The sequence below is a fragment of the Lissotriton vulgaris genome, chromosome 12 (genome assembly GCF_964263255.1).
Source record: "Lissotriton vulgaris chromosome 12, aLisVul1.2, whole genome shotgun sequence".
In the NCBI taxonomy this organism is placed as follows: domain Eukaryota; kingdom Metazoa; phylum Chordata; class Amphibia; order Caudata; family Salamandridae; genus Lissotriton; species Lissotriton vulgaris.
The window spans coordinates 116448364-116472967 of NC_141700.1; the positions used below are offsets into that span (position 1 = coordinate 116448364).

Sequence of the window (24604 nt, forward strand, 5' to 3'; positions counted from 1 at the left end):
ACCCCCTTGGGGTATCTGGGCTCTTGAGGTCTACATCGAAAAGCTTGGTATTGAGCTTCCTTCTGAAGTGAGGGAGGGAGTAGTCCGGAGGTGTAGGGGCAGGTGGTTCCCTGTCTTAGAGGCGATGTAGGAGAAGAACCTCTTCCCCCCCCCCCCCCCCCCCCCCCCCCCCACCGATGTGGTGGGTGTGCGCAAGGAGGTGAGTTGGTGTCTTGTGGATTGACGGAAGTTGAGTTGGTGGTTGATGTCCCTTGATTGTGTAAGGCTTTGTAGGTGTGCATGAGTATCTTGATCTGGCATCTCTTCTGGATGGGGAGCCAGTGGAGTCTTCTGGAGTGGGGGGCGGGGGTGATGTGGGTCCATCTGGGGAGGTCCAGGAAAAGTCTGGCTAAGAATGCCGTACGGTCTGGAGTCTTCTGAGGTGCTGGGTGGGGATCCCGGTGTAGAGTGTGTAGCTGTAGTCAATGCAGCTCATGACGAGGGCCTGGGTGGCAGTCTTTCTGGTGTTGACTGAGATCCATCTGAAGATTCTGCGGAGGGTGTGGAAGCAGAACAAGGCAAAAGTGTTGACTTGTTTCATGGTCAGTTCGCTGTCTAGGATGATGCATGGTCTTTTGGCAAAGGTCAGAGTTCTGCTGGTCACCAGCCGTGGTCCCATTTGGATGTATTCTTCCAGAAGATCAGTACTTCTGTTTTGTCGGAGTTGAGGGAGTTCGTTCTTATCCAGTTGGCTTCATTGGTCATGGTGTCCCAGAAGTTTGTTCTGGTGGTGGCGGGGCCTTCAGTGAGCGAGAGGATGAGTTGAGTGTTGTCTCCCTAGGAAATTATGTTAAGGCCGTGGGATCTGACTATGTCTGTGAGGGGGAGTCATGTAGGTGTTGTACAACATGGGGTTGAGGGAAGATCCTTGGGGTGCGCTGCATATGTTGTCTTTGGGTTCAGAGGTGAAAGGCAGCATCCAGATGCACTTTGTGTGTCTTATAAGGAAGGAGGCGATTCCCCTTGAGGGCATTTTGCTGTATGCCGATGTTGTGGAGTCTGTTAATGAGTGTGGTGGTATACAGTGTTGAACTCAGCAGTGAGATTGAGGAGGATCACGGCTACTTTCTCCCCGCGGTTGAGGAGGGTTCTGATGTCGTCCATGGCATCGATCAGCTCGGTCTCCATGCTGTGGTTGGCGCTGAATCCTGATTGGGAAGCTTCAAGCAGGTGGTTTTGTTCCAAGTATTCAGTGAGCTGTTGATTGATGGGTTTCTTGAATACTGTGGCCGGGTAAGGGAGCAAGCAGATCGGTCAATTATTTTTGAGTCTGCTGGGGTCGAAGTATGGTTGCTTTAGGAGGGGTCTGACCTTTGCATGTTTCTATTGGTCTGAAAAGGCTGCTGTGGAGAAGAAGCTGTTGATGCTGGGGAGTTCCGCGTTGATTTGTTTGGTTCCGAAGTTGTAAGGACAGCAAAGCAGGGGTCGTGGGTGCCCCTGAGTGGATGGATGGCATGATGGGCGTGGTGGTCTGAGCGGTGAGTGGAGACCATGTGGTGGTCATTCAGCTTGTGTGTGCTGGTTCCTTTCCTGCCTAGATGATGTGCAGACCTATGCCAGAGCTATTTTGAAAGTATTGCTGTAGCAGTTTCCCAGTCTACTCTTGTACACCCAAACTGTGTGTGTGTATATATATATATATATATATCACAACTTTTTAAAGTGTCTGTGAGCAAGATACCCTACTCATCCCATTCGGCTCTCGGGGAAGCAAGAGTCTTAAGCCTAGTGCTTCATAAAGCCTGATGGGCCAGTGTAATAAAATGCCTGCCATTCCCCATGGTCTACAGTGTGCTGGTCAATGGATCCACCAGTATTTGTTCACCGCCCACCCATGTATGTCATTGCCACATACGTCAGGAGCTGCTCTTGGGGGAGATCATGCGCTTGCTTGAATATTTAAAAGGGCATGAGATAATAGCCAGTCACATAGGATGCCGATTGTTAATCCTGCTCGAACCCAGAGGCAACTGTTCGCCCTGGTAATTTACAGAGCAAAGCAGGGCAAGGACCACAATGGGACCACTGGAGCATATGGGTTCGTGCTGAACTATTTTAAGTAGCAAAGCCGGTTGTATTGCACCTCCCTCAAAAGAATGGACTCAGGCTGGGGAACACAACAGTTGCCAAATATATATTCTCTAATGTCCTCAAGACGAAGTCTGCCATTCAGGTATGTAAACTCAAAGGAGGAGTTGGGGCTGAGCCATCTTGCTATCCCCTGGAGCTCAGCGTCCAGGTAGTAAGACTCAAATTCCATGCCTCAAAGCCACCACCGTCAAGTGGAGATATATAATTTGCCTAGAGCACATTGTGGTCCCTACCAGTTTTGTCATCAACGTGGCTAGCTTGCGGAAAAAGTTGCCTAACAGTTGTGAATGCATATTGGCAAAGAATAACAAGAACCAGGGTATGTGTACCATTTTTGGCCGGGGCCACCCGGCCCATCACCAATAATGGGAGCTTGCCCCAGAAGCCTATGGAGGCCTTAACCAAGATACGCGTCCTCGCAAGGTTGCCCTGCACATTGTCTTGATGACCTCTATAGAAGCTCACACCCAAGAATCTTAACATAATACACTCTAACTGGAATCCTCCAAACATGGGTATGGTCAAGCTGGTGGCCATACTCTCCGTCAACAGGAAAAGGCATGATTTGTCTCGGTTTACTCGTATACGTGAGTATTTCCCGTACAGATGTAGCTTGCAACAGCAGGCCAGAGATGTACTCTTGCATGAACAACAAGATGTCATCCGCATGCAACGAGATGTGTGTGTGTGCACATAGATGAGTATAACAACCTGGAGACCATGCCGTCGAATGTGTTGCACTAGAGCTTCCATGGTTATAGAGAACAATAGCGGGGAGAGAGGGCAGTCATGCAGGTCTCATGCTGCACCGGCCAGGCGACAAGAGACCACATGTCCAGTCTGGATGCGTGCTGTAGGAGCAGAGTAAAGCTGCATCCTTTTAATGATATTGCTACCCCAAAGAAAGCTCAACTTCAATCGAAGGTCTTCTCCATATCTATAGAGGTTGCCGCCAAGACATCACAGTCAGGGTCAAAAATACTTAAAACATGAAAGAATCGGCTGATTAGGGACCATGCTGCGCCTTGGAAAAAAACATTCTGGTCTTGATGAGGCAAAACCCTGAGAATCTTGTTTGCAAGGACCGTTACTAGGACCTTGCAACCAAGGTTAAAGAGTGAGTCGGTAAGAACTTCTCCAGCATGTCTTGGTCTTCTTTCGACCGTGTCGCCACAACCGCTTTATTCGTGGCTTGGGACAGTGACCCATACAACATTCTGTGTTATAACGGGTTAATAATTGAGCGATTGGTCAGTCTTGAAATGCCTTATAGTACGCCAGAGATAACCTGTCCCTGTCCAGTGTTTTGACAATGTGGAACTGTTATCAGGCCAATGCAAGCTCTTCTGGCAGTAGAGGAAGCACTCTAAATCAGTCCTCTGTTTGCTCATCAACCAAGCCAAAGTTGCCTCCTGTAGATTGGGACTATTTTGTTGATCATGATTGGCGTTTCTATAGTTGATTGTGATTGGAGTCTGGGCTTCTTCGGTTGTCATATCAGAGTGGCTCGGGTTCTTATTAGTGTGATTATTTGCTTGAAGGGTGAAGGTGGGTTCACTAAAGCTTGGAGGCTTTAGTTGACCAATCTTGTATATGGGGGAGGGGGAGGCAGGCTGTAATGGTTAGTACTTGGGATAGAGATGTGGTTTATAATTTAGTTGGGTGTCTTTGTGGGAGCATCATAAGTATCCTTACAGATGGTGGCTAGGCTGCAGTGGTTTTCAAAGGGAGTCTAGGCAGTTGAGTGACCTTGATTGGAAGTCTTTTGAGACTTTTGAGTGTGGGTTGTAAGGGTTAATACATAGTCTTTAGAGGGGTTAGTGGCACGCTTCAACTCTCTTCACCCATGTATTGTGGAGTCAGGTTAGTGTACATGTGTCATGGTTTGTATTAATATTAGTATGCTTGCAGGTGGCATATTTGACTTTGTCTCCAGCATTATGTAATGATATTGCTTAGTTTGATATGTTTGTTCAGAAGCTGTAGTGTCCTATAAAGAAAGGGAGGTTTCAATATTGTGGTACTAGTGTGTTAGATGTTAAAATCAACACTAAATGAAGAGTAAGTGAAATGAAGACTGACTGTGGTGCAGTTTGATGTCTGAGGACTGGAGCATTATTTTGCCATTAATGAACTGATGTGGAGTTCACACATCAGAATATTGATCTTGATATTGTGAAATTGAGAGTTTATAATCTTGTTAAATTGTTTCCTTTGTCTCAGTAACGAAATTTAAAACCAAGTATTCACGACTGGTTGTCTGCAATAAAGAAGTTTAAGGGAAATAAGTTATTCCAAATCAAAGTGCTCTGGCATAGCTGACCCCCCCACCCCCCCTTTCTGCTCACAAAGAATTCAGTGAGTAATGTAGGTTTTTATGGACAACATCCCTTATAAAATATGTGGAGATGTTTCTACCGGCCAAGTCCTAAGTTTACAACCTATGCACCATCAACCCTCTGCTAACTATTTTATTCAAAAGCATTAGGAAAGCTAAAAATGTCATGCTCTCCTTGGACTCCTAGTCAATCTGAATATGAACTTCTTACTACGCTTGCTTCTTGTTGCTCATACCTTGCCACTCTTCTTCCCCCCACACAGACATTAGACATACATGAGAAATAGCTAAAGTTTGTTTGGCAATCAAGTAAGTAGTTAAAATAGGGTCGGTGATGTGCAAATTTGAAAAATCAGTTCTTTACGCTTCTAGGTGTGAGTGCGCTTTGTGTCTTGCTTTGCAGGCCTGTATTCTTTGTAATTATAACAGAGTTTGGGAAGTGGTGCTCATATTTTGGGTTGATCTGTGTCAATTTGTACAAGTATGAGGTGCAATCGTGTTTCAGTTTAATATCTTCTTTTTCCTATTATTGTATTCATTTTTGCATAGAAGTCGTACATTATCATGTTTTACATTATGTAACTAGGATTAAGGAGCCTAGTTATATGTTGGCGGTGTGAGTATTCCATTGCATCAGTATACACTCTGGCAACATAATAGTCCGCCCGCCCATTTAATTGTGGGGGGACCATAGGTTGGGCTAGGGCGGTGACTACTCTGTCACTGCCATAACCAAACCTTTCTGGCAGTCCGGCGGAATAAAGGCTGCTGGAGCAATGGCTACATGTCCTCCCACCCAATTTTCTTTTACAAAATAAAACTGTTTGATACAGGGTTGCGTCATGCAATAATCGGGTAGATAATCCCTCTGTTTTCCCACAATATGGAACTCTCGATATATACCTCTCCGTTTTTTCCCCGTAACTGTAGTTGAGATCTTATCCATCACACCCAAATTGTCTCATCACATCCTTTTCGTATTTTTAAATATTATTTAGGGTGGCCCACATCCTGCAAGTTTATGTAGTACCGTCTGGATTGGACTCCTTATCCCTAATATTTCTTGACTCTATTTCTGGGTTATGAATGCCTGTGCTATTAAGCATTCCGGTTCTGCTTGTTTCCAAATTTCCTTCTACCATACTTTCTTTTCTGGTACTGTTGGGGACTTCTGTGTGATCGCAGTGCTGCATTTCTCAGATTTTGGAGGCAGGTCTGTAAATGTACACTCTTCACATTTGCTTGTACTGGCCATCAGTCCCGGTAAGAACTCTTTTTGTTTGCAACTCACTAGCTCATTTATCAGTGTTGTGATTTGGTCTATCGCTGTTCTGCAGAATAGAATCAAGAGTTGGCAGTTCATCACCCAGCATAAGTAGTTCTATCGAAAGGTATCAAACACTTTCTCCTTCTCTAATTATGCCACTGTTGAAGCTTGTGCGTTTATTTTGCTCAGATGGAACAGCTTTCCGAAGTTGGGTGTTGTGATACGCCTTGTGAAGTAGGCATTCTTGTCAGTAGTGTTTGGAGTACTGGCATTGCCTTGTTTGCCAATATTTTGCTTAACAGTTTGTAATCTAAATTCAACATCTATAGGGACCTATTTGTTTTATCTTGGCCTGATTTCAATATTAACACCAGGAATGCTTGTCGAGTCGTTGGAGGAAGCCCACCCTGTTCTCGAGCTGAGTCGTACATTTCCGGTAACTTAAAGTGCCTCTGAATGTGTTATATTAGATGTATTGTATTTGCATCTCTTGTTCTGTAATGGGCACTTATTGGTCTATCTTCTGCTCCTCATTTAATTTCCGTCTTTATGAATGTAATCTTCCAAATGTTCTTTGCTTAAGTCCCTGTGGGGTTGCATGTAGTGCCCTTCAGTAAGCAAATATTTGCGTTATTTCTGTATGTGTATGGTGTAGTACCAAATCGTCTAGCAGTGTAGAGGCCACTGCTGTCAGCAGTTGTAACATGAGTATGCCCAGTTAGTGCCCTCCCAGGGCTTCCTAGCAGTAAACTACCAGTTGTCCAACCTCAGTAATTGCCGCGGACCCTCTCCGCGTTTCTATCTTCTTTCAAATAGCTCATCCTTATAATCCGGAGCGTCCACCACCAACTTTCCAGGTTCCACACAGTCTGCTTGAGCTTGATCACTTGAGTCATCAGTGCCTCTGTAGCCCCTTTTGTTGTTCTGGTGGATGCTTCTCTAATGACTGCTTTGAATGCCTTGCATGCTGCTCTCATACTCGCTTCTGGCCTCTCATTGTGTTTATAATAAACTGCTATGGCTTCCATGATTTCTTCTGTGACTTGTAGAACTTGTTTTTTCAGCCTCTGTGTGGAGATGCATGTGGTTACTTTCCCTCATGTTGTCAGCAGTCTAGGGCTGTGGTCAGATAATGTTTTTCCTAAATACTCCACGTCATTTGGTATCTCGTGCCGCAGCTGTGCTAATCTATCTGGGTGTCCAGCTTATACAGACTGTGAAAAGTAGGACTATTCTTGTTTATTTGAAAACCTCTGTCGCTAGGCTTCACATATTTTCCAGTTAGTCATCCTTTGGGCCACTTCATTTGCAAAATTTCCAGGTAGTTGTATTGTGCAGTTGTATGCATGATCTCTCCAAGCCATTTTTCACTGTACAGTAATAGTGCCTGCTTCATCAAACATTACAGGTGTGTTGAGATCTAGCAGAGTGCTTACCGTTTTTTTTTTATTCCATCAGTGAACAAAATTGGTGATAAAATTGGCGATTTTACATACAGGTTGTAGTATTTTACCATTTCGTCACCCTGTTACTGCCACACATCTACTGTCCGGCTTTGGAGCTGTAACCTTCTATAAGCGCGCCCCTGGGCTAAAACTAATGAGCCCGCCCACCTCATTAAAATAATTTTGTCCGGTATATATGCTATATCTTTTATGTGAATTTCTTAAAGAAACACATTCTGCACACCATTGTGGCTAATGAAGGACTTCACTATTTTGATGTTCCACTGGGTTGGATGTTCCCCCTTATATTCCATGTCATGTCTATGTTTTTTGTATCAGAATTTCTGATTTAATCAGGTGCTGTCCCTATGTGCATGTAGTGTGGAACCTAACTTTCCAGCAATTCTTTCAATGTTCTTGATTGATTCACATCTGAAAGTTGATTCCCCTCTCATTCTTACTGTTCAGTTGAAAAAAACGGATCTTATCTGTTAATCTGTGGCAGAAGGCTATGTTCCAGTCTGCTGCAAAAATCTCAGTACTTCTCTCTGTTTTTAAGTCTTTCGGCTCGCTATTATTTGTTTTACTGTTGGATGTTTGAATATAACTGTTTTGGTGCTGGAGAAACAATGTAGCATTGCCCTGGGGACCTCCTAACTCGACAGCACTGCCTTTTTAGAAAACCCTTTTCCAAGAAAATTCCTACTTGGGGATTATGTAAGGAGCAACATCCCATGACCTGAAATTTCACTGGATCCCAGAGATCAGAATACAGGAGAATGTCTCAATTTCTGCGTTACAGACATCTCCAGCTGTCAGAAGTCTTGGACCATCACAAAAGATTGACTTCCATAAAGTGCAACAAAATGAGAATGATTTACAAGATCGGAACATAATCTGATGATCTGACATGGATTTTACCATCAAAGGACAACGTTGGCCAGCCCTGGATGAGAGGCATTAGTGCCCATAGACTCATGTAAAGATTAATCTCCGAACGGGATCCAAGCTTAACTGGGTATACCTGGCTCACTTGGATGTTTCTTGGATATTCTCAAAACTTGGACCTAGCAGAAGATGACTAGAGATTAAGTTCAGAAATAATTAACTCCATGTACGTACAAGTGAATTAAATTTTGAATATGGTTTAAAACGGGTCGTACTATTTGCCATGAACAGGCAGAAATCCCAAGTGTGATAAAAAAAAATTGGCAAATGGCAACTTTGAAATAAGTGTTAAACACTTGCAGTGAGGGTTGTTTGAAGTCTTAACAGAAGAAAAAAAGTTTTTGAAAAGATACATTGCTGTTTTCAGGATTTTGTTACTGAGCATGGAATGGCGGAGACCAGGCTGATAAGGGACAGAAGTTAGTCCAGCTGGCTACGTTTATTTCGGATTTAGTTGATTTTTAAATTTTTTTTTACAGAAGATGCTCCATGTCGAGGGCTTGGGCGGGTGGGTGTGTGTGTGTGTGTAAATGTGTGTGTATGTATGTATGTATGTGTATGTATGTATATGTGTATATGTATATGTGTGTGTGTGTGTGTGTGTGTGTGTGTGTGTGTGTGTGTGTGTGTATATATATATATATATATATATATATATATATATATATATATATATATATATATAATCAGCACAATCTTCAAACCTCCACAGGCAGCGGCGAGAGAAGAAACAGACCCCACGTAATCCAGGCAAGATGTTATTTATTAATCCAAGTGCCTTCCAAAATGCAACGTTTCGACTACAAACGTAGTCTTGTTCACACATATATATATATATCCAACAACAGTTTTGGCGCAAAGCAACAGTGGCCTCTCGCAGCGGCGGGCCTCGTACGGGATCGCCAGTCCCACAAATCCCACCGAATTCGTTCACACTTCACAAGAACGATGTCCAGGCCACAGATAGTATTCAAAAACTGGATTTAATCACAGCCTACTCGACGCGTTTCGGGAACAACTTCCCTTTCTCACGAGTACAAGTTTCTGTTAGCATCCGACATTTAAGGTAAATCATGTGATCGTGCTAATGCTAAACATAGTCAACAGACTACCAAAACATAATACGTTTGGAGCTACGAAAACAAATTCATATATTCAGCAATGTGTGGCTTTGCATTGTATCAGTTCTTGGCATTTCTTAAATTATATTCTCGTTGCGACATTAGTTTCTGGGCAAAAGAAATAGCAACATTTCATCATTGCAAAATAAATTACACTTTACGTGAAAATCCATCCGTTCGAAGCCTCGAACTCACATTCACATTGTGCATGCGCGCCACCACTTCTAAATATATATATTTAACTTTATTTATTCAGGTTTTTATATGATACCATACAGTAAGAAAAACTGTGGATACTCTGTATACATCGGATGTTGCTCGATAGCAAGTGGTGAGGGATAAAAGTATTGCGCTGTTTACCCTTCAAGAGAGCATGAGGTTAGATACAAGTTTCATACAATTATATGCAAGAAAGATAAAACATGGCTTATCTACTTCCAACAACAATGGGCCAGAAACACCATCTTTCAGGGTGCCTTCCCCTTTGTCAAATCCGATGTGTCCTCCTTGTCTTTCATTTCCAGGCCATAATACTCTAACCTTGTGTTCAAATCTTTCGGAATTACCTGGGGCACCCCCTTGTCTTGTATGTTCTCTTTTCCACCACCATGTATAAATCTCTGCACGTCCTCCATTCCTTGAGCGTGGGAAGTTGTTGGACACTCCAGTATCTAGCTATGTACCTCTTGGCCACAACCAACCTCCAATTTGCAAGCGTGAGTTTATTACGCAGCAGATCAACCTCTGTAGGGATTCCCAGTAGGGCATATCTAGCGTCCAACTCAAGTTGAGCTTCCAGTATATTCTTAAGTTCCCTCTGTATCTTAACCCAATACGTTTTGATCAAGCTACACTCCCACAGGGTATGTATGAATGTGCAGCGTTCTCTATGGCACATAAGACACTCCAGGGTGTCTGCTCTTCCCATATTGTGGAGCCTAGCTCGGTCAAAATAAGTCCTGTGGAGAATTTTATACTGAATAAGTTGTCGTCTGTTTTATCGCCACTTCGCATTGGTGCATGAGGGCAGCTTCCCATTCAATGTCTTCCAGTGGACCTGTGGTGGGGTTCCCATTTGGTCTGTAGTGGACCTAGTTTGTCGGGCATGTTATTAAGTAATGTCTTGTACATCGGCGAGATAGTCTTGGTATGTGCATGGTGTAATCTAAGATGGGCATAATTTTGGGTCTGCTTAGTTGATATGTGGATTGAAGTGTGCTAAATGGTGCCAAAGTACCTTTCTCCATAATATCCCCCAATTTGGAGTTCCTATCAGGTCCCACTGCCTAAAGCCTCTAAGCTTCCTGATATCGGTTAATTTCTTTCCTTCTAACAAAGGGGTTTCCCTCGTAGGCGTCTTGTCCCAATTCATGATCTTTTCCGCACTTTTCCACGACTCCAGTACCTTTTGAGTGGCGGGCAAAAGGCAACTACTACCCTTGCCTCCATAGATGTAGTGCAAGGGTGAATAATCTCGGAATTGAAGTCGCTCCAGTGCATACGTGGGATGGTCCCGCGTGGCATGGGTTCATTAATTAATTACGATGAGATGGGCCGCTCAATATTAGGCTCAATATCGGGGAGGGCCAAGCCCCCATTGTACGGATTTCGCTGCAGCGTTTGCAACAATATAAGTGGATGGGCTCCATCCCAGAGAAGTAGACGGAACTAGTCATTGAGAGATGCGAAAACAGTCTCTGGTATTTTACAGTAGGGGAACTGTAACACAAAGTATCAGTGGGATTGTGACCATCTTGTACATGGCGGCCCTACCCATGATCGTCAATAGGAGTTTCCTCCACCTCTTGACATCATCCTGAAAGTTTAAAAGGACTTGTTTAATATTATGCTCCAGGCTGGTGGCCACCTCAGTAGTGATATAGAGCCCAAGATAAGTGAACCCCTCCGTTGAGGTCTGTAGGCAGGTCGGGTAAGTCTGGGAAGCCATGACCCCGCCCCCGAGTATAGGATAGATTTACTCCAATTGATCTTATAGCCAGAGTGTCGACCATAGTCTTAAAATATTTGCAGAATTTTGGGAAGTGTCTTGGTTGGTTCCGTAACATACAGGAGGATATCATCCGCATATAAGGATATGCGTTCCTCATCTAGGTGGCGGGACTCGTCCACAAAACCGCCTAGTCTCTGATTGGATCTAATGACTCAAGCCAACGGTTCCAGTATTAAGTCAAACAACAAGGGCGACAGAGGACATCCTTGTCTAGTACTTTTCCGGACAGGCCAGCTCGTTGACATGACCTCATTGACCCGGACTTTCGCCTCAGGGGCATAATAGAGGAGCGCCAGCCATTCCCGGTAGACTGAAGCTAATCCAAATTTCTTTTAGAGTAGATCGCATTAAAGGCTATTGTACAGCATCAAAAGTCTTTTAGGCATCAAGTGAGAGGAGGACATGTGGACTGTCCCTACCCTGGACCGTGTCTAACCAGTTAGCCAACCGTCTTAGATTCAAACGTGTGGCCCGCTTCGGCAGGAAACCTGGTTGGTCTTTATGTATGAGGGGGGTAACAATTGCCAGAAGTCGTGCTGCGAGAATACTGGCCAATATTTTGGTTTCAGTAAGGTCGATAGGACCCTCAGTCCCCTAGGGTTTTCCCCGCTTTGTGAATCACTACCACTGTAGCCATTCGAAGATCTTTGGGGCGAATCCCTTAGTCTTTCGCCGTGTTGAACATGCGCAAAAGAGACTGGGCCAGCAGGCCGCTATTTAGTTTTAGAAAATCCGCGGTAAGCCGATAGGGCCCGGGGTTTTCCCCGACTTCTGCTGGCCAATGGCCTCCAGCACTTCTTCGAGGGTCAAATCCTCCTCTAGCCTATACCTCTTTTGGGCGAGTGAGGGAGTTTCAATTGCATCTAGGTACTGAGTTACTTGTGCTCGCCTGCATTTTGACTTCATAGAGTTCTGCGTAGCAAAGGCCCCCGCTATATCTTTGGGTGCGGTGTATGTGTAACCTCGGTCTTGTATGTCATGTCTATCGTCCATCTCTACTCCATTTCTTTTCTACTCAACCACGTGAGCAATTTACCCGCTCCGTCGCCGGTTTCGTATAATCGGTGCTGAATGGCTAACTGGCGAGCCTTCACCTCTTGCGTGACTCACGCCTGATATTCTCTTTTTGTTATGGCTCTTTGGCGGACAGTAAGACTATTTATGGCAAGGGGATCGTTGGTCTCCAAACTGAGCAAAGTTCATTCTAGGGCCTCTATCTCTTGAGTGTCTTGTCTATCCTGAATTACTGCCTTGAAGGCCTCCAATAGGGTGACCGCAGATTGCACTGAGCCGTCGATTTTTTTTTTCTTTTAAAATATAGTTCCGAGTCCACTCTAAGTTCCCCGGCCATAGCCCAGTCTTGCAGGGCCCAGGAGCTCAGTCTCCATTGAACTTCCCTATCTCTAGATTTGCCTCCAAACCGTCAATAAGAGTGGTGAGTGATCAGAAATGCCTCTAGCCAGATATTCCACCTTATCGATATTGCCAATCTCACCCGCTGGAGCAAAGAGATAATCATGTCGAGAAAAAACACCCCATGGGCCCAAGAGAAATAGGAATAGGCTCTCGTGGTTGGATGATGGCGTCGCCACAGGTCAGTCAGTCAGTCCCAGGATAACCTGAAATTTGGCTAGATGTGAGTCCATGCATTTCGGATCGTGTCTGGGATCGGTCTAGTGAAGGTTCAAGCACATTGTTGAAGTCTCCTTCTAGAATGTGTATATCGGACTCAGAATGTAGTAGGAGCTCAGCCAATGTGTCTAGTGTACGTTGTTGCAGTCGTGGGGAAGCATAGGCACTGAGAAGTAAAAATGTTTTACGCTTCCAGGTCCCCTGCACTGCCACGTATGTCCCGCCCGGGTCCACCCATTGTTTCGTAACTTAAAAGGGAGGAGATTTCTTAATTAAAATCGCCACCCCTTTAGAAACTTTAGTGAACTCTGCCTGCGTCATGGTGAGATATTGATCTCCTCCCCGGTAGGAACCATGAGAGCCCATCAAATGTGTCTCCTGCAAGAAGACTATATTAAGTTTAAGTATCTTAAGATAGCTAGTTACTAAACCGCGTTTTGCTTTGTTGCCTAACCCATTGACATTCCATGTCATTACAGTTTATCTACTCTCAGCCATGGTGAAAAAGCCACCGGGTCATGAGTTACTACCCTCTCCAGGGGCACAAACCTAAGTCCTCGATCCCCTTGCAATTCTGGTATCCACATGTAGTAAATGAAAAAAACAATTCCCCCCCTCCCCTCAATTGAACTTGTCCCAAAACAATTAACCGCGTTCCATACACATACTGTCCTGGGTATCAAAGCCCACCCCACCTCCTCAGACCGGCAGTCCTCAGTCCACGTTACAGCCACTCCTGGGGGTATTTTCATGCGGTAATGAGGGTCGGCTCAGCTTGTCACCCTGCACCCGCCATCACAGCCGCTGGTAGCTGGAGAGGGGTGGAGGCACGAAATCTAGTGCCGTAGGGGTCGTGGCCCCCGCTCCAGCCGTCTTTGGTGTCTTGCCTGGACATGGCGAGCCAGACCGCCCTCGAGGCTTCCCTCTGGCAGGTCTGCTCCACCTCAGGGCAACCGGGCCAGCTCCTTCGCCGGCCGGGCATACTCTGCTCCACATAACCTCAGCAAGATATGGATCACACCCCGCAGCGAGGTAGCACCTCAGCGATCTGTGAGAACGCGCTCACGCCCAGCCTCCCCATTGGAGCCGCTGGTCACATCGCGGAGTCCTCTTCAGTCTGCTCTGGCGGGAGCGCCATCTTGGGAGACGCCGCGCGGGCATGGCCAGGAGTCAAAGAAGCTCTAATCTCGGCCGAACTCCTCCGCAACTGCTTCCCCAGGCACGTTTCATCCTCCGCCAAGCATCCAATCCTAATTGGTATCATCGGACGACATCAGGGAACAAGATCAAAAGCAGGATTTGGTCGGGACCGGAGGAGCCAACGAGAAACGCTGCTACTCTGCCATAGTGCAGGCCTCACCGCAACGCTACTCTATATATTTAGTCCTGAGAGTGTTCCCACCTGGCCTCCCACCAGGTTTTACTTCATGATTCCTAGACACAGAGGAATTTTTCTTTTGCAGTAATTTACTCCTGGCAATCTTCTGTCAACCTGCTAAATGATCTGTTAAATTGCAAAAATAAAGCAAACTTTAAGACCAGATCATTGTAGGTGCCAACATTTTGTATTTAGGTTTCGCCTGGTGCAGTGCATCTGCTTCTGTTGTGAAATCACTTGTAAACAAAAAAAAAGTAAAATTGGTTAGAGCCTGACAATAGCTTACCGTTCGTTAGCTTTGTCACTTGTTACCTTGCTTATCATAGGTTTAGCGCCTTTTTGCTTCGATTTCACTTCTTTAGGTGTTGCCCACGGCGTGGAGCTTCCTGCGACCAGTGTCCTAACACTACGTGCTTCTGCGGGTGGTACTTCTTGTGTTTTATTTTTTATCATTTTTTTGCACTCGGAGAGTGCACACGTCTGAAGTCCGTCCACATCTCACCACCGTCCGTTGTCTTGCCCCAACCTTCTCCCACCCCATCTTTGTGTTGCCTGCCTGCCATTTTTCGTCCCATGCCATAATTTCTTTGCTACGTCACAACGCCCTTGACATCCTCATCCAGCTGTAGCTTGCTCCCTTTCACCTTCCATCATCTTGCCCCAACCCCCTCCTCCCTCGTAGGTTATCTGTCCCACCCTCCTTTCCCTGCCATTCATTTTTGTGCCCCATTTTGCCCCATCCCGACCTATCCCACCACACAATAAAAAAACAACATTGACAATGACACACAGCTGCCGCTTACACGAGAGCTGGTTGTCTTTGTCAGTTTTCTATGCATTTTACACAGCAGCATGGCTGATAGTAAAGGCATAGCCAATAGTCTCGCCTTTGGGACCAGTGTTTAGCCATGCAACAGTTTTTGTTGCACCAAGAATATTGTGCTGCATAACTAAATACTTAGAATGTCCCAAAAGTGAGACCTATTGGCTATGCCGGTGCTTGTTTTTTTTTGTGGCAGTCATCTTTTTTGCCCCTTCTGGCATGACATTTAGAATCCCGTTATGCCTTTTATTTTTGGTGCGTTGGTTGACTTGAGTATGGTAGCTTTCTACAGCACTGGTGGAAAGGAAACCTCGGGGGTGAATGATCGTCGAACAAAAGACACATCACACATTGCCGCCAGGAGTCGGGGGTTACGGAAGCCTGTATTAAGGCCGGTTCCTTCCACAGCCTGAATAACTGCTGTGTTTGCTGCAGCCTGCTCTTGACTGGTATTCTAAAAGTGAAGGGTTGAGTTGGTTGTGCAACAAAATGTTGCTAGCTAGATGCAGCAGCGTAACTTGTGGTATAAGATTTTATCAATGAATCCTGCATCTCTGTCTGGGTTTGGCAGACTGTTTCAATGACTGTTCTGTGGCGGAAGATGATGTCTCTATACAGCTCAGGAAGAGCACAGGGTGAAAGGGAGCAAGTAAACGAGAAAGACCAAGAGACCCAGAGAGAGCGAGAGACATGAGAAAGATGGAGACGGGAGCAGAGAGGGAGAAGGGATTGACAGATGAGAGGGGGGCCAGAGGGAAAGAGATGGCGATAAAAGACAAAGCGATTAAGAATGCAGGGTGGTGCACATGCGTTAGTGGAAATGGAGCCCGCAAGTAGTACGTTAGAAAACCAAGAGCGACGGGTGGGTGGCGGTGGGGGTTTGACACAGAGAGCGGGAGGGGTGGGAAGGGGGTCGACCCAGATTTCCATCGAGAACTGACACTAGCATGAAGCATGCAATTAACACAAGCGCTAAAACATAAGCGCGGCTGCAATCATGTGTTTGCTGGCAAGGTGCGTGCATTTATGCGTGCGCGCCCAGCCTGCTCTTTTTAAAAGCACATACTCGTGTCTGTGGCTCGCCGCTACGCACTCCCACAAGGCGTATGCCGCCACAAGCACAAGTATGTGCTTTGAAAAAGAGCTGTTCGACGGCTAAAGGTCTCTTATGCAGTGAATGCGCACTGCATAGGCGAGATCTGAAAAGTGGTTAGCATTTCTTTTAGCCATGATGCAAAGTAGCCATGCTTCTGTACAACATGGCAAAAAAAATTGACAAAACCAGTATGTCTCACAATTGCAAAACCCGTTGTCTTTGCCAGTGCTTGTTTTGTTGGCTGTCATCCCATGTTGTTTGTTCTGTGCACAATAACATAATCCAGAATCAGTGGTAGATGTAATCTCCCCACCACTTAAATTGTACACAGGGCAAAACCTAAGCACACTTGTTTTCAATGACCACATTACTTCCAGGACCTCCAAATGCAGGCTGTCAGATGTTTGGCTACAATACTTTTTGGGGATTTATTTATTTTCTACGGTAGTTACTTTATCTTGCACTTGCAAGCTCTCATTTCAGCAATGAAGAAACCTATTTTGTGTTCCAGGGTTGAGTATTGTTTGTGTTTGGTAGAATGAATTCGTGACAATCCCAACTTGGACACCTTACTCTCTTTGTCAAGGCCGTTAGGCACAATCTGTAGGTTAAGTATGAAATCACCACAAGTTAAAATCCTCGATAGCTAAAAATAAATAAATTGCTCAAGCCCTCAATTTACCTGGGATTTCTGCGCTAGTCAGAAATTCATGAATGTTTCTTTTCTTGTATCTTTAAAACGCATAAGTGTGTGTTAATTTATTGGATATGGATATATATAATATGCTCCAAGAGGTAAACTGAACCTACAGAAACAAGCATTGAAAATGCAATAGGTGTATCGCCTTTTATTAAGTTAAAGCCATTTGCTTTGCTAATGGTATTGTATAGCAACGCAAATGGCTTTAACTTAATAAAAGGCAAGCCCTATTGCATTTTTAAAGCTTGTTTTTTTAAGGTCGCAGGACCCAAGGCATCAGCATTGAATGGCTTAAAGCCCTGACCGGTGGGGACCTGCATCATTTAAAGAGCTATGGGGCTCATGTGCACTCTGGGGCAAAGCGGCTGCTTCACTTCTGTTAGGTTGGCCCTCCTGCCTGCAGACACAAATGGCAACTGCATAGTAGGAATGAAGTGTGCAAACCTAAACTATTCAGAGGATGGCATGGATGAGACTCTTCCCAGGTGGTGAAGTCACCACTGACTGTTAGCAGCATCTGTGTGGACAGTGACAGGCCTCCAGGGTTAAGTGGTAGCCACGAGCTTCAGTAGATGTAAGCCTGCCTTTCTTGTGTCCCCTTAGGTGTACCAGTCGGACTTTTGTTTTAACGCTTGCAGCAGAATTCAGCTCCGATCGCCAGAAAGGAGCGCCGGTGGGTGCACTGGCTCAAATTAACCAGTGCATATAAACCGTGCGATCCCTAGACTCGGAAACCGGTCCGACCCCTCTAAACACTGCTGATCCCCGTGCACCAGTGTATGCAAAATGATTGCTCGCGCTAAACAAGCGTCAGGAGCCATTCAGCTCGCCCATACCTGCATCCGAGAAGAGGCGGCTTGGCGCAAATTATGAGCCTGCTTGTTCAACCAGGCCCCATGGGGGGGTTCTCCCAACACCGTGGGGGGGGGGGGGGCGGCGAGGAGCGGTGTGTAACCCTAGCCCTACACGGGGACAGGAGATGTGTACGGAGTGTCCTGACTCCATGCGCCTGCACATCGCCTGTCCAGGCTTGCACGTGGTTTGTGTCCCTTCGCAAACCAAAGCGACGACAATAGTCTTGCCACGGTGAAGCAGCTCATTCGCTGCGTTTGCTAGGCGAGATCTAAAAAGGACCATCCAACAAGGCATTTCCTATCATCATTTTTGTATAACCCTGACATTCAAGGGCATAAATATTATAAGGGTGCAGTTAAAATATCTTCCTTCATGCTGAGTTGTAATCAGGGGTGTTGATTATCTTATTCAATTGTGCCTTTGTATATAGATATGTAAAATTCTGTATTGCTCCTGTTTGTTTGGTTTTTTTTTTTATATTTAGGTTTTTTTTAAGGGTGCCCAAAAGATTTTTTTTAATTGCTAGCTTGTCTTGTACAGCACTAGCAGTGCTTAAAAATGTGAATATTACCTGTCAACAGAAATAATTGCAATGACAATTCAGTTGGTACAGACGGGTGTTCCAAGTGTCTCTAGCGTAGGGACTACTGTTGGAAAATAAATTCCTGATTGACAGTCTGTTTAGGTTGAGTGCTTTCCCTACATCAAGGCACGCCAGTTGCTTTTCCATATATACTGCTTTTTCATATGTATAAAGACGTATGTTTAATCTACTTCCTTCGTTTATTTTAGGACACACAGGAGAAGGAAGCTGTCCCCCCAGAAAAGGCAGAAGAGCAGAAATTAAAAGCCAAATATCCCAGCTTAGGACAGAAGCCAGGTGGATCAGACTTCTTGATGAAAAGGCTTCAAAAAGGGGTACGTGTGGAGTAATCCGGCTGTAAGAAAGACTCAGTTTATCATGTTAGACCGTAAATGTACCTAGACCACATAACTGAGTGACAAACTCTGCTATTTGATCCGTTGGTTAGCGTAAGTGGTAAGGGAGGAAGAAGTAATTAAATGCGCAAGCACACACTTAATTATTTCCAGTTTATTTTGCCCCATTAGAAAGTTGCCCGTATGGGTCACGTTCAGATATAATTGGGTCAGTAGAGAATGAAGTGCAAGTGTTCATTATTGTCCTTCTACTGATTATGTTTTGAAGTCTTTACTAGAAATTCAGAACCAACTACTGTGACTGGAGAGATGCACAGCTTTTTCTTTTTTACGGACTTTAGATATCACTTATTTTGCTGTTTAAGTTGCACAATTGCTGTATGCCTGGAAAAATAACCTTTTTATTTCCACTTGCCCATCATAGCCCATGTATTATTGCGTAACCTTCTAGAATCCATTGTTGGTGAGATTAATATTTCCAGGAAAGACTTAAAGGTTCTCGGTTGGTACTACTTTGAATCCTTAAGACTAGGAGTGGAGTTAAAAAAGAAAACGGTAATACAACATCAACTTACCTTGACCTCGCCTTCAATTCAACCATACCTGGTCTGGTGCCAAGTGGGGTTTGATAGGTTTATCCTGACCAGATTTAGATTTGATTATTTTTTTCGATTAATTACATTTCCTAAAACTAACGACTGGTCCAGAAACCTCTGTAAATGCCCGTGTGACAATCTATCTGACCAATCTACATCGCACGTGTTATTCTTCTGCAAATTTTACTCGGCGGAAAGGGCTAGATAGATAAAACCTTTTTAAAATCAGGTTACATGGCATCACTGCCGTCCTGCCCTACGGTTTTTACAATTTCTGAGTTATATGTATTGTGTTGGTATAATAATTGGTTTTTTAAAAGGTACCTTGAGGAGAAGGAAAAGTTTAATAAGTTCTTAAAAACTTTTATGGCTTAGCACTAATTGTAATTTATGGAACTGCATTAACTTGTGTATGAAATGTCGCTTTTATGATTTTATAAACTTGTGGAATCGAATAAAGCTTTTCTACCTACCATTGTTGGTGAGATTGCTCCAGTAAAACTATTGTAACTTAGACCCCAAATACCTGTTATTGTGACCAAATTAAAATCCCACGGTTAGGTTCAGGACACTGTAACTTTGGAAGTTAGACTGATCAGAAAAGCTGGAAAACAGATGGACAATGAAGCGAGGAACTTTTAACAAGCATGCGCAACCTGTGAGTCATAAAAATGTATGCTCCTAAAAAAAAGTTTGAGTATTCCTAAGAAACTGATTATTTGTTGAGTAACTACCTACCTCAGGTAATAATCACATCATTGACAGGGTGAACCACTAAAGTCACTTAATTAACCAGAGTGCAACCCCTAGTAGCTATGGAACAGAACGGACAGGCTTAACTTAGAAGCTATGTCTAAAGTATTTATGCAGCCCTAAAATGGTAATAAAGCTGAATTGCAAAACAATAAGAAACCCAAAACGAATTACAAAAATAGAGTAAATGTTGATACAATGATCCCAAAATGTCACAAAATCAAATAAGGGAAACCAGAGAAATGAATTTTAAAGTTTTAGTAGAAATAGTGGCAAGAAGAACAAAGTGCAAATGATAATAAATGGTCATGGTAGAACCAGAAGTATGGGCAGTTTGACGCTGACCATGGTGGCACACGAGTTGTATACACTAACCAGTTTAGTCCTGGTCCAAGAATGTACCTTCTGACTTTAATCCTCAGAAGAGTACACTTCTAAATTCTCACAGGAGGGACCTGGAGACTCGCAGGGTCCAGTTCAAGTTGAGGTGCCACCGGGCAGTCGCTGAAAAAGCTGTCTTGTAGCTTGAACAGGAAGTCAGCCTTATGACCATTAAAGTCCACTTTTTGTCCTGAATACAAGAGGAAGGGAGGGGGTGTAGGTAGAAGTCTGGTATAATAAAGCTGGGCTTTGAGCAAGCATATTGCTTCCCGGTGTTTTCCTACGGAACAGCCAAACCAGCTACAGTGAAAATAGCTTTAAGGGCATTTTCAGTGCAAGAGATGTTTAACAGTATATCTTTATACGTCTTAATTTTAAATATCATACACCTACCTTTATAGGCAATAGGGGCTACAGTGGGGTGTCTTATAAATATTTAAAAGGAAAGATCAGGCCGTCAAATGAGGTTATGTTAGACAGGTCGAATTTATGCAGTGAAAACGTGCACCGGTTACTGGTGGCAGGCTGGCAGCCATGTTTACTTTGCCTCTCTAGTGGATGGAACAGTGGTTGCTTCAGTCCACTTATGACACTTAATTTTCTGGCACCGGGTGCACCTAGGTACCACACACTAGAGACTTGTAGGCAAGCTAAATAAGCCAGCCAGGATTTTACCAGTTGTACTATGCTGAAAGGAGGAGCACAAGCACTTTACCAGTGGTTGGCACTGGTAAAGTGCACAGAAATCTAGTACTAACAAAAATAGGGTTCAGCAAAAAGGCAAAAAATTACAGGGTGACCCAACAAAGAGGAAATTATACAGAATTCTCTCCCTTTGTCGTAGAACACACATTTGGTATCTGCGGGCTCTCAGGGCTGATTTAAAGTTTGTGCAAACATTATGATAGACGACACTTTACTGTGGTATTCAGAATATTTTCCATTGTAAAATATCAAAGTGAATGTATTATTTATTTATTTAATAAATTCTTCTGGTGGCACCAGTAGTGAAGCATTTACAGTGCACCGATACAAGCAACTGTTTAGTTTTTGACGGTGGTGGCTATAAACATTAATGGCTTATAATATTGTTATTACACGAACTAAGAGTCTTTTTTGTTTTTAACCTACTGAGTCCAATCCTCTGTATGCACACATGAAAATAGTTTTTAGTATGTGCAGTATTCAGTTGGTAAAGCATTGCTATTTTAAATAAATATGATATTTGATGATAAGCAAATGAAGTAAATAGGTTGTTGGAGACATTCCTGCAGAGCTTGATAAGTATCCGATCATGTTGGCTAATCCAGCTGAATTGATTGAATACTTAATGAAAGTAACCCAAGTACTAAAACAGTTCTGGTTTCCAAACACAAGCTGTTCAGGCACCTGGATTAAATGGGCAATAGTGTGTTGATCAATATCACCAACTCAACATGAGATATAAAGGTCCGAGATCACAACAATAATCTTATGATAAATCTCATGAAAATGTTGTTTAACATTACATTCCTTCAATTTTTGGTTCACTGCCAGTAAGGTGGTAGTAAACGACATGATGGAGAAAAAAGTTGTCATGTGGGTGGAGGCAATAAACAATACAGGAGTATATTTTGGCAGCAGCAAACCTACACCTTAACCCATTCAAATTCCAAAGGAGACATCAACACAGATGCACAGTTTAATAATTGTAATGAGTTCTCCTATTTAAAACAAATCCCACATCTGAACTTGAAAAAAGTAGTCTACTTATAAGTGGCTGCATTGGGTGGGAAAGGTAGTGGCAAAATCTCAGAAGCAGTGCTTGTCTCAGAGAATCTTGAAAACATTTAGTTGGGGAACAGTGCTTTGGGGGCTCATAATCTTCCACATCACTTCTCATCTAGACCTTGTGGTAGTGCATTTATTTTATAAAAGTCGTTGCTCACTCCGGGTGTGGCAGGTTACCTTCCTGATTTTTTTACGGTGCTGTGTATCTACAAGATCTGTTTGAAATAATGTATAACCTTTTATACAGTAAACGAGCCATTCCTCTACCCATCTTTTACAGCAGAAGTATTTTGATTCTGGCGATTACAATATGGCCAAGGCGAAGATGAAGAACAAGCAGCTGCCAAGTGCTGGGCCGGACAAGAACTTGGTGACAGGAGATCATATCCCCACGCCGCAGGATCTGCCCCAGCGAAAGTCCTCCCTTGTGACCAGCAAGCTGGCTGGATAATGTGCTTTCCTGCTTGTCAGAAGAAACGCCTGTCGAACTTAAGTGTATCCTAGGGCTGGGATGGACGGATTTCACTTACTCCAACACTTCTCATACTTTAATGAAGCAGGATGTTGTGTTAAGTCCTAGCCATATGCTCAGATTTTTACAGTTGGTGATCAATATGTTTAACAAGTCCTTGTTGTTCCCGAAAGATCTGCATCTCTCGGTGTGGCTAACTCATGGATAAACTTCAGTATTAAGCTGAGGCTTTCACTAAAGCCAGCTTGAGATGAAGTTTTCAAGTCGTGATCAACATAACTGACATCTAGGGAAAGCCACCTTTAGCTGATTGGCAGTGGGGGTCCAGTGTGAACCAACCCTCAAATGGGGTCAGTCAGCTTTAGCAAATTTTCAGTCAAGTTCCACTTCACAAGATGTTCGCAGATGGGAGCTTCAACTAATTACTAATTAGGGCTGCTACAGCTAAAACTCACTTAGCACCAACGTGAGCTTACATATGTTGAGGGCCAGCCTGATTCGGTCATGGTAACCTAAGTTGTTGGGATGTGCTGACCAATGGGAGTTGGTGTTCAGTAATGGCTGGCTTTGGCATATATACAATAAGAGGTGGTATTAGCTGCCTTATCAAGAAGTCTGCCTCAGCAGATCTCATCTTTGTGCCAGCCTTAGCTAATGTTTACTGAGAGCTGGCTTCACCGTACTCAGTTAGCTTTAGTTACCTATCGGTAAGGGACAGTTTCTGCTAAGTCTCACCGATGGCCAACATTAGCTGAGGTTCACTGGGTTCTGCCTTCAGCTGACTGTGGTGTCCAACTTCAACTGACAAAAAGTGACCTCAGACTTCAGCTGCTGATCCGTGAGGGCCCACTTCTTGGCTTCAGCTGACTTTCACTGATGGCCAACATGGGTTTGAGCAGACATTGAGTGAAAGCCACCATGAGCTGATGTCCTCTCATAAAGATACCTTATCATGAAGCTCTCTATTGAAGGTAGGCTGATGGTCTTGACGTTTGGCATACAATCAAGTCTTCATTTTAAGGCTTTCGAGTGCCTAGGGTTTTAATGTTTGACTGATGAGTGGAGCTCTCAAAGACGTGACCAGTCTTGGTCACCTTTCAGTAGCGACGATAAACAGGCTAGGAAGAATCCTGACTGTCGAGAGCACAGAAGATGGAAATTTTTCCCTGTAGAATCCAAGCCAGAAAATTTACAAGACTGAGGAAGTGAGGTGATGAAAACGTGCCCTACTATGGATGTTGAATATAATTGCACATCGAACATGAAGATATGTACCGAATTTTATTTTTGTAGCTGTGAAGAACTGCTAATAGCTGGGTAACATTTTCTGCTGCAGTTTTGTTTGTGTAAAAATCAGTGTGCTGAATTTAAGAGGCATACTGAATTTAAGAACTTGTGAAAAGACATTTAAAGTTGCTTGTAGGTTCCATGTCAGCAGGCTGGGAAATGTTCCCAGCTCTCTGTAGTGACATCCAACTTAATGCTGCCGGTCATAGGGCTAAAGTATGTAGTATATGGGTTCGCAAACTGACTTTAAACAAAACCATTAACGTAAATGCTTCCTCCCCTGTTTTTTTAAGATCTGTCCAGTTGTGTGATTGAGGGCCTGAAAATAGGTGTCTGCATTTTTAGTGGCTTGGATTGCTATACGAGATTCGCTTAAGCTTTCAAAAAACAGGCTCGTTAACATTGGTGTTGCTGTGAATCAGAAGAAAGTCAAAAGCATCTACTTAGTAACAGCAAGTTCTAAATTGACACTTTAAAAACAAAGTGTACTTTTCAGGTTGATAACTTGTTTTCACACAGTGGGAGTCCTTGGACGCCCAAAGACCTGATGAGAAGTCCTTGCTCTCAGTCTGCTAACATTGTTCACCACTCCCTACTTCGGAGTCTCCTAGCTCTGCTGCTCAGGCCTACGCAACCTTTAGTTTACATTGAGTTAGCCTGCG

At 44.0% G+C, this 24604-nt stretch overlaps 1 protein-coding gene across 2 annotated transcripts in view; it reads left to right on the forward strand.

The window, feature by feature from the left end:
• Positions 1 to 24211, forward strand: part of ENSA (endosulfine alpha) — a 31977-nt gene extending 7766 nt beyond the window's left edge. Inside the window, exons 2-3 of one of the 2 annotated variants that reach the window (XM_086947459.1) lie at positions 18537 to 18662; positions 22464 to 24211. In XM_086947459.1, coding sequence (XP_086803585.1) covers positions 18537 to 18662; positions 22464 to 22634 — 297 coding nt within the window. In that variant the 3' untranslated portion in view covers positions 22635 to 24211. The remainder of the gene's footprint in view (positions 1 to 18536; positions 18663 to 22463) is intronic. The other variant, XM_086947460.1, reaches the window with a different exon arrangement.
• The last annotated feature ends 393 nt before the right edge of the window (positions 24212 to 24604 follow it).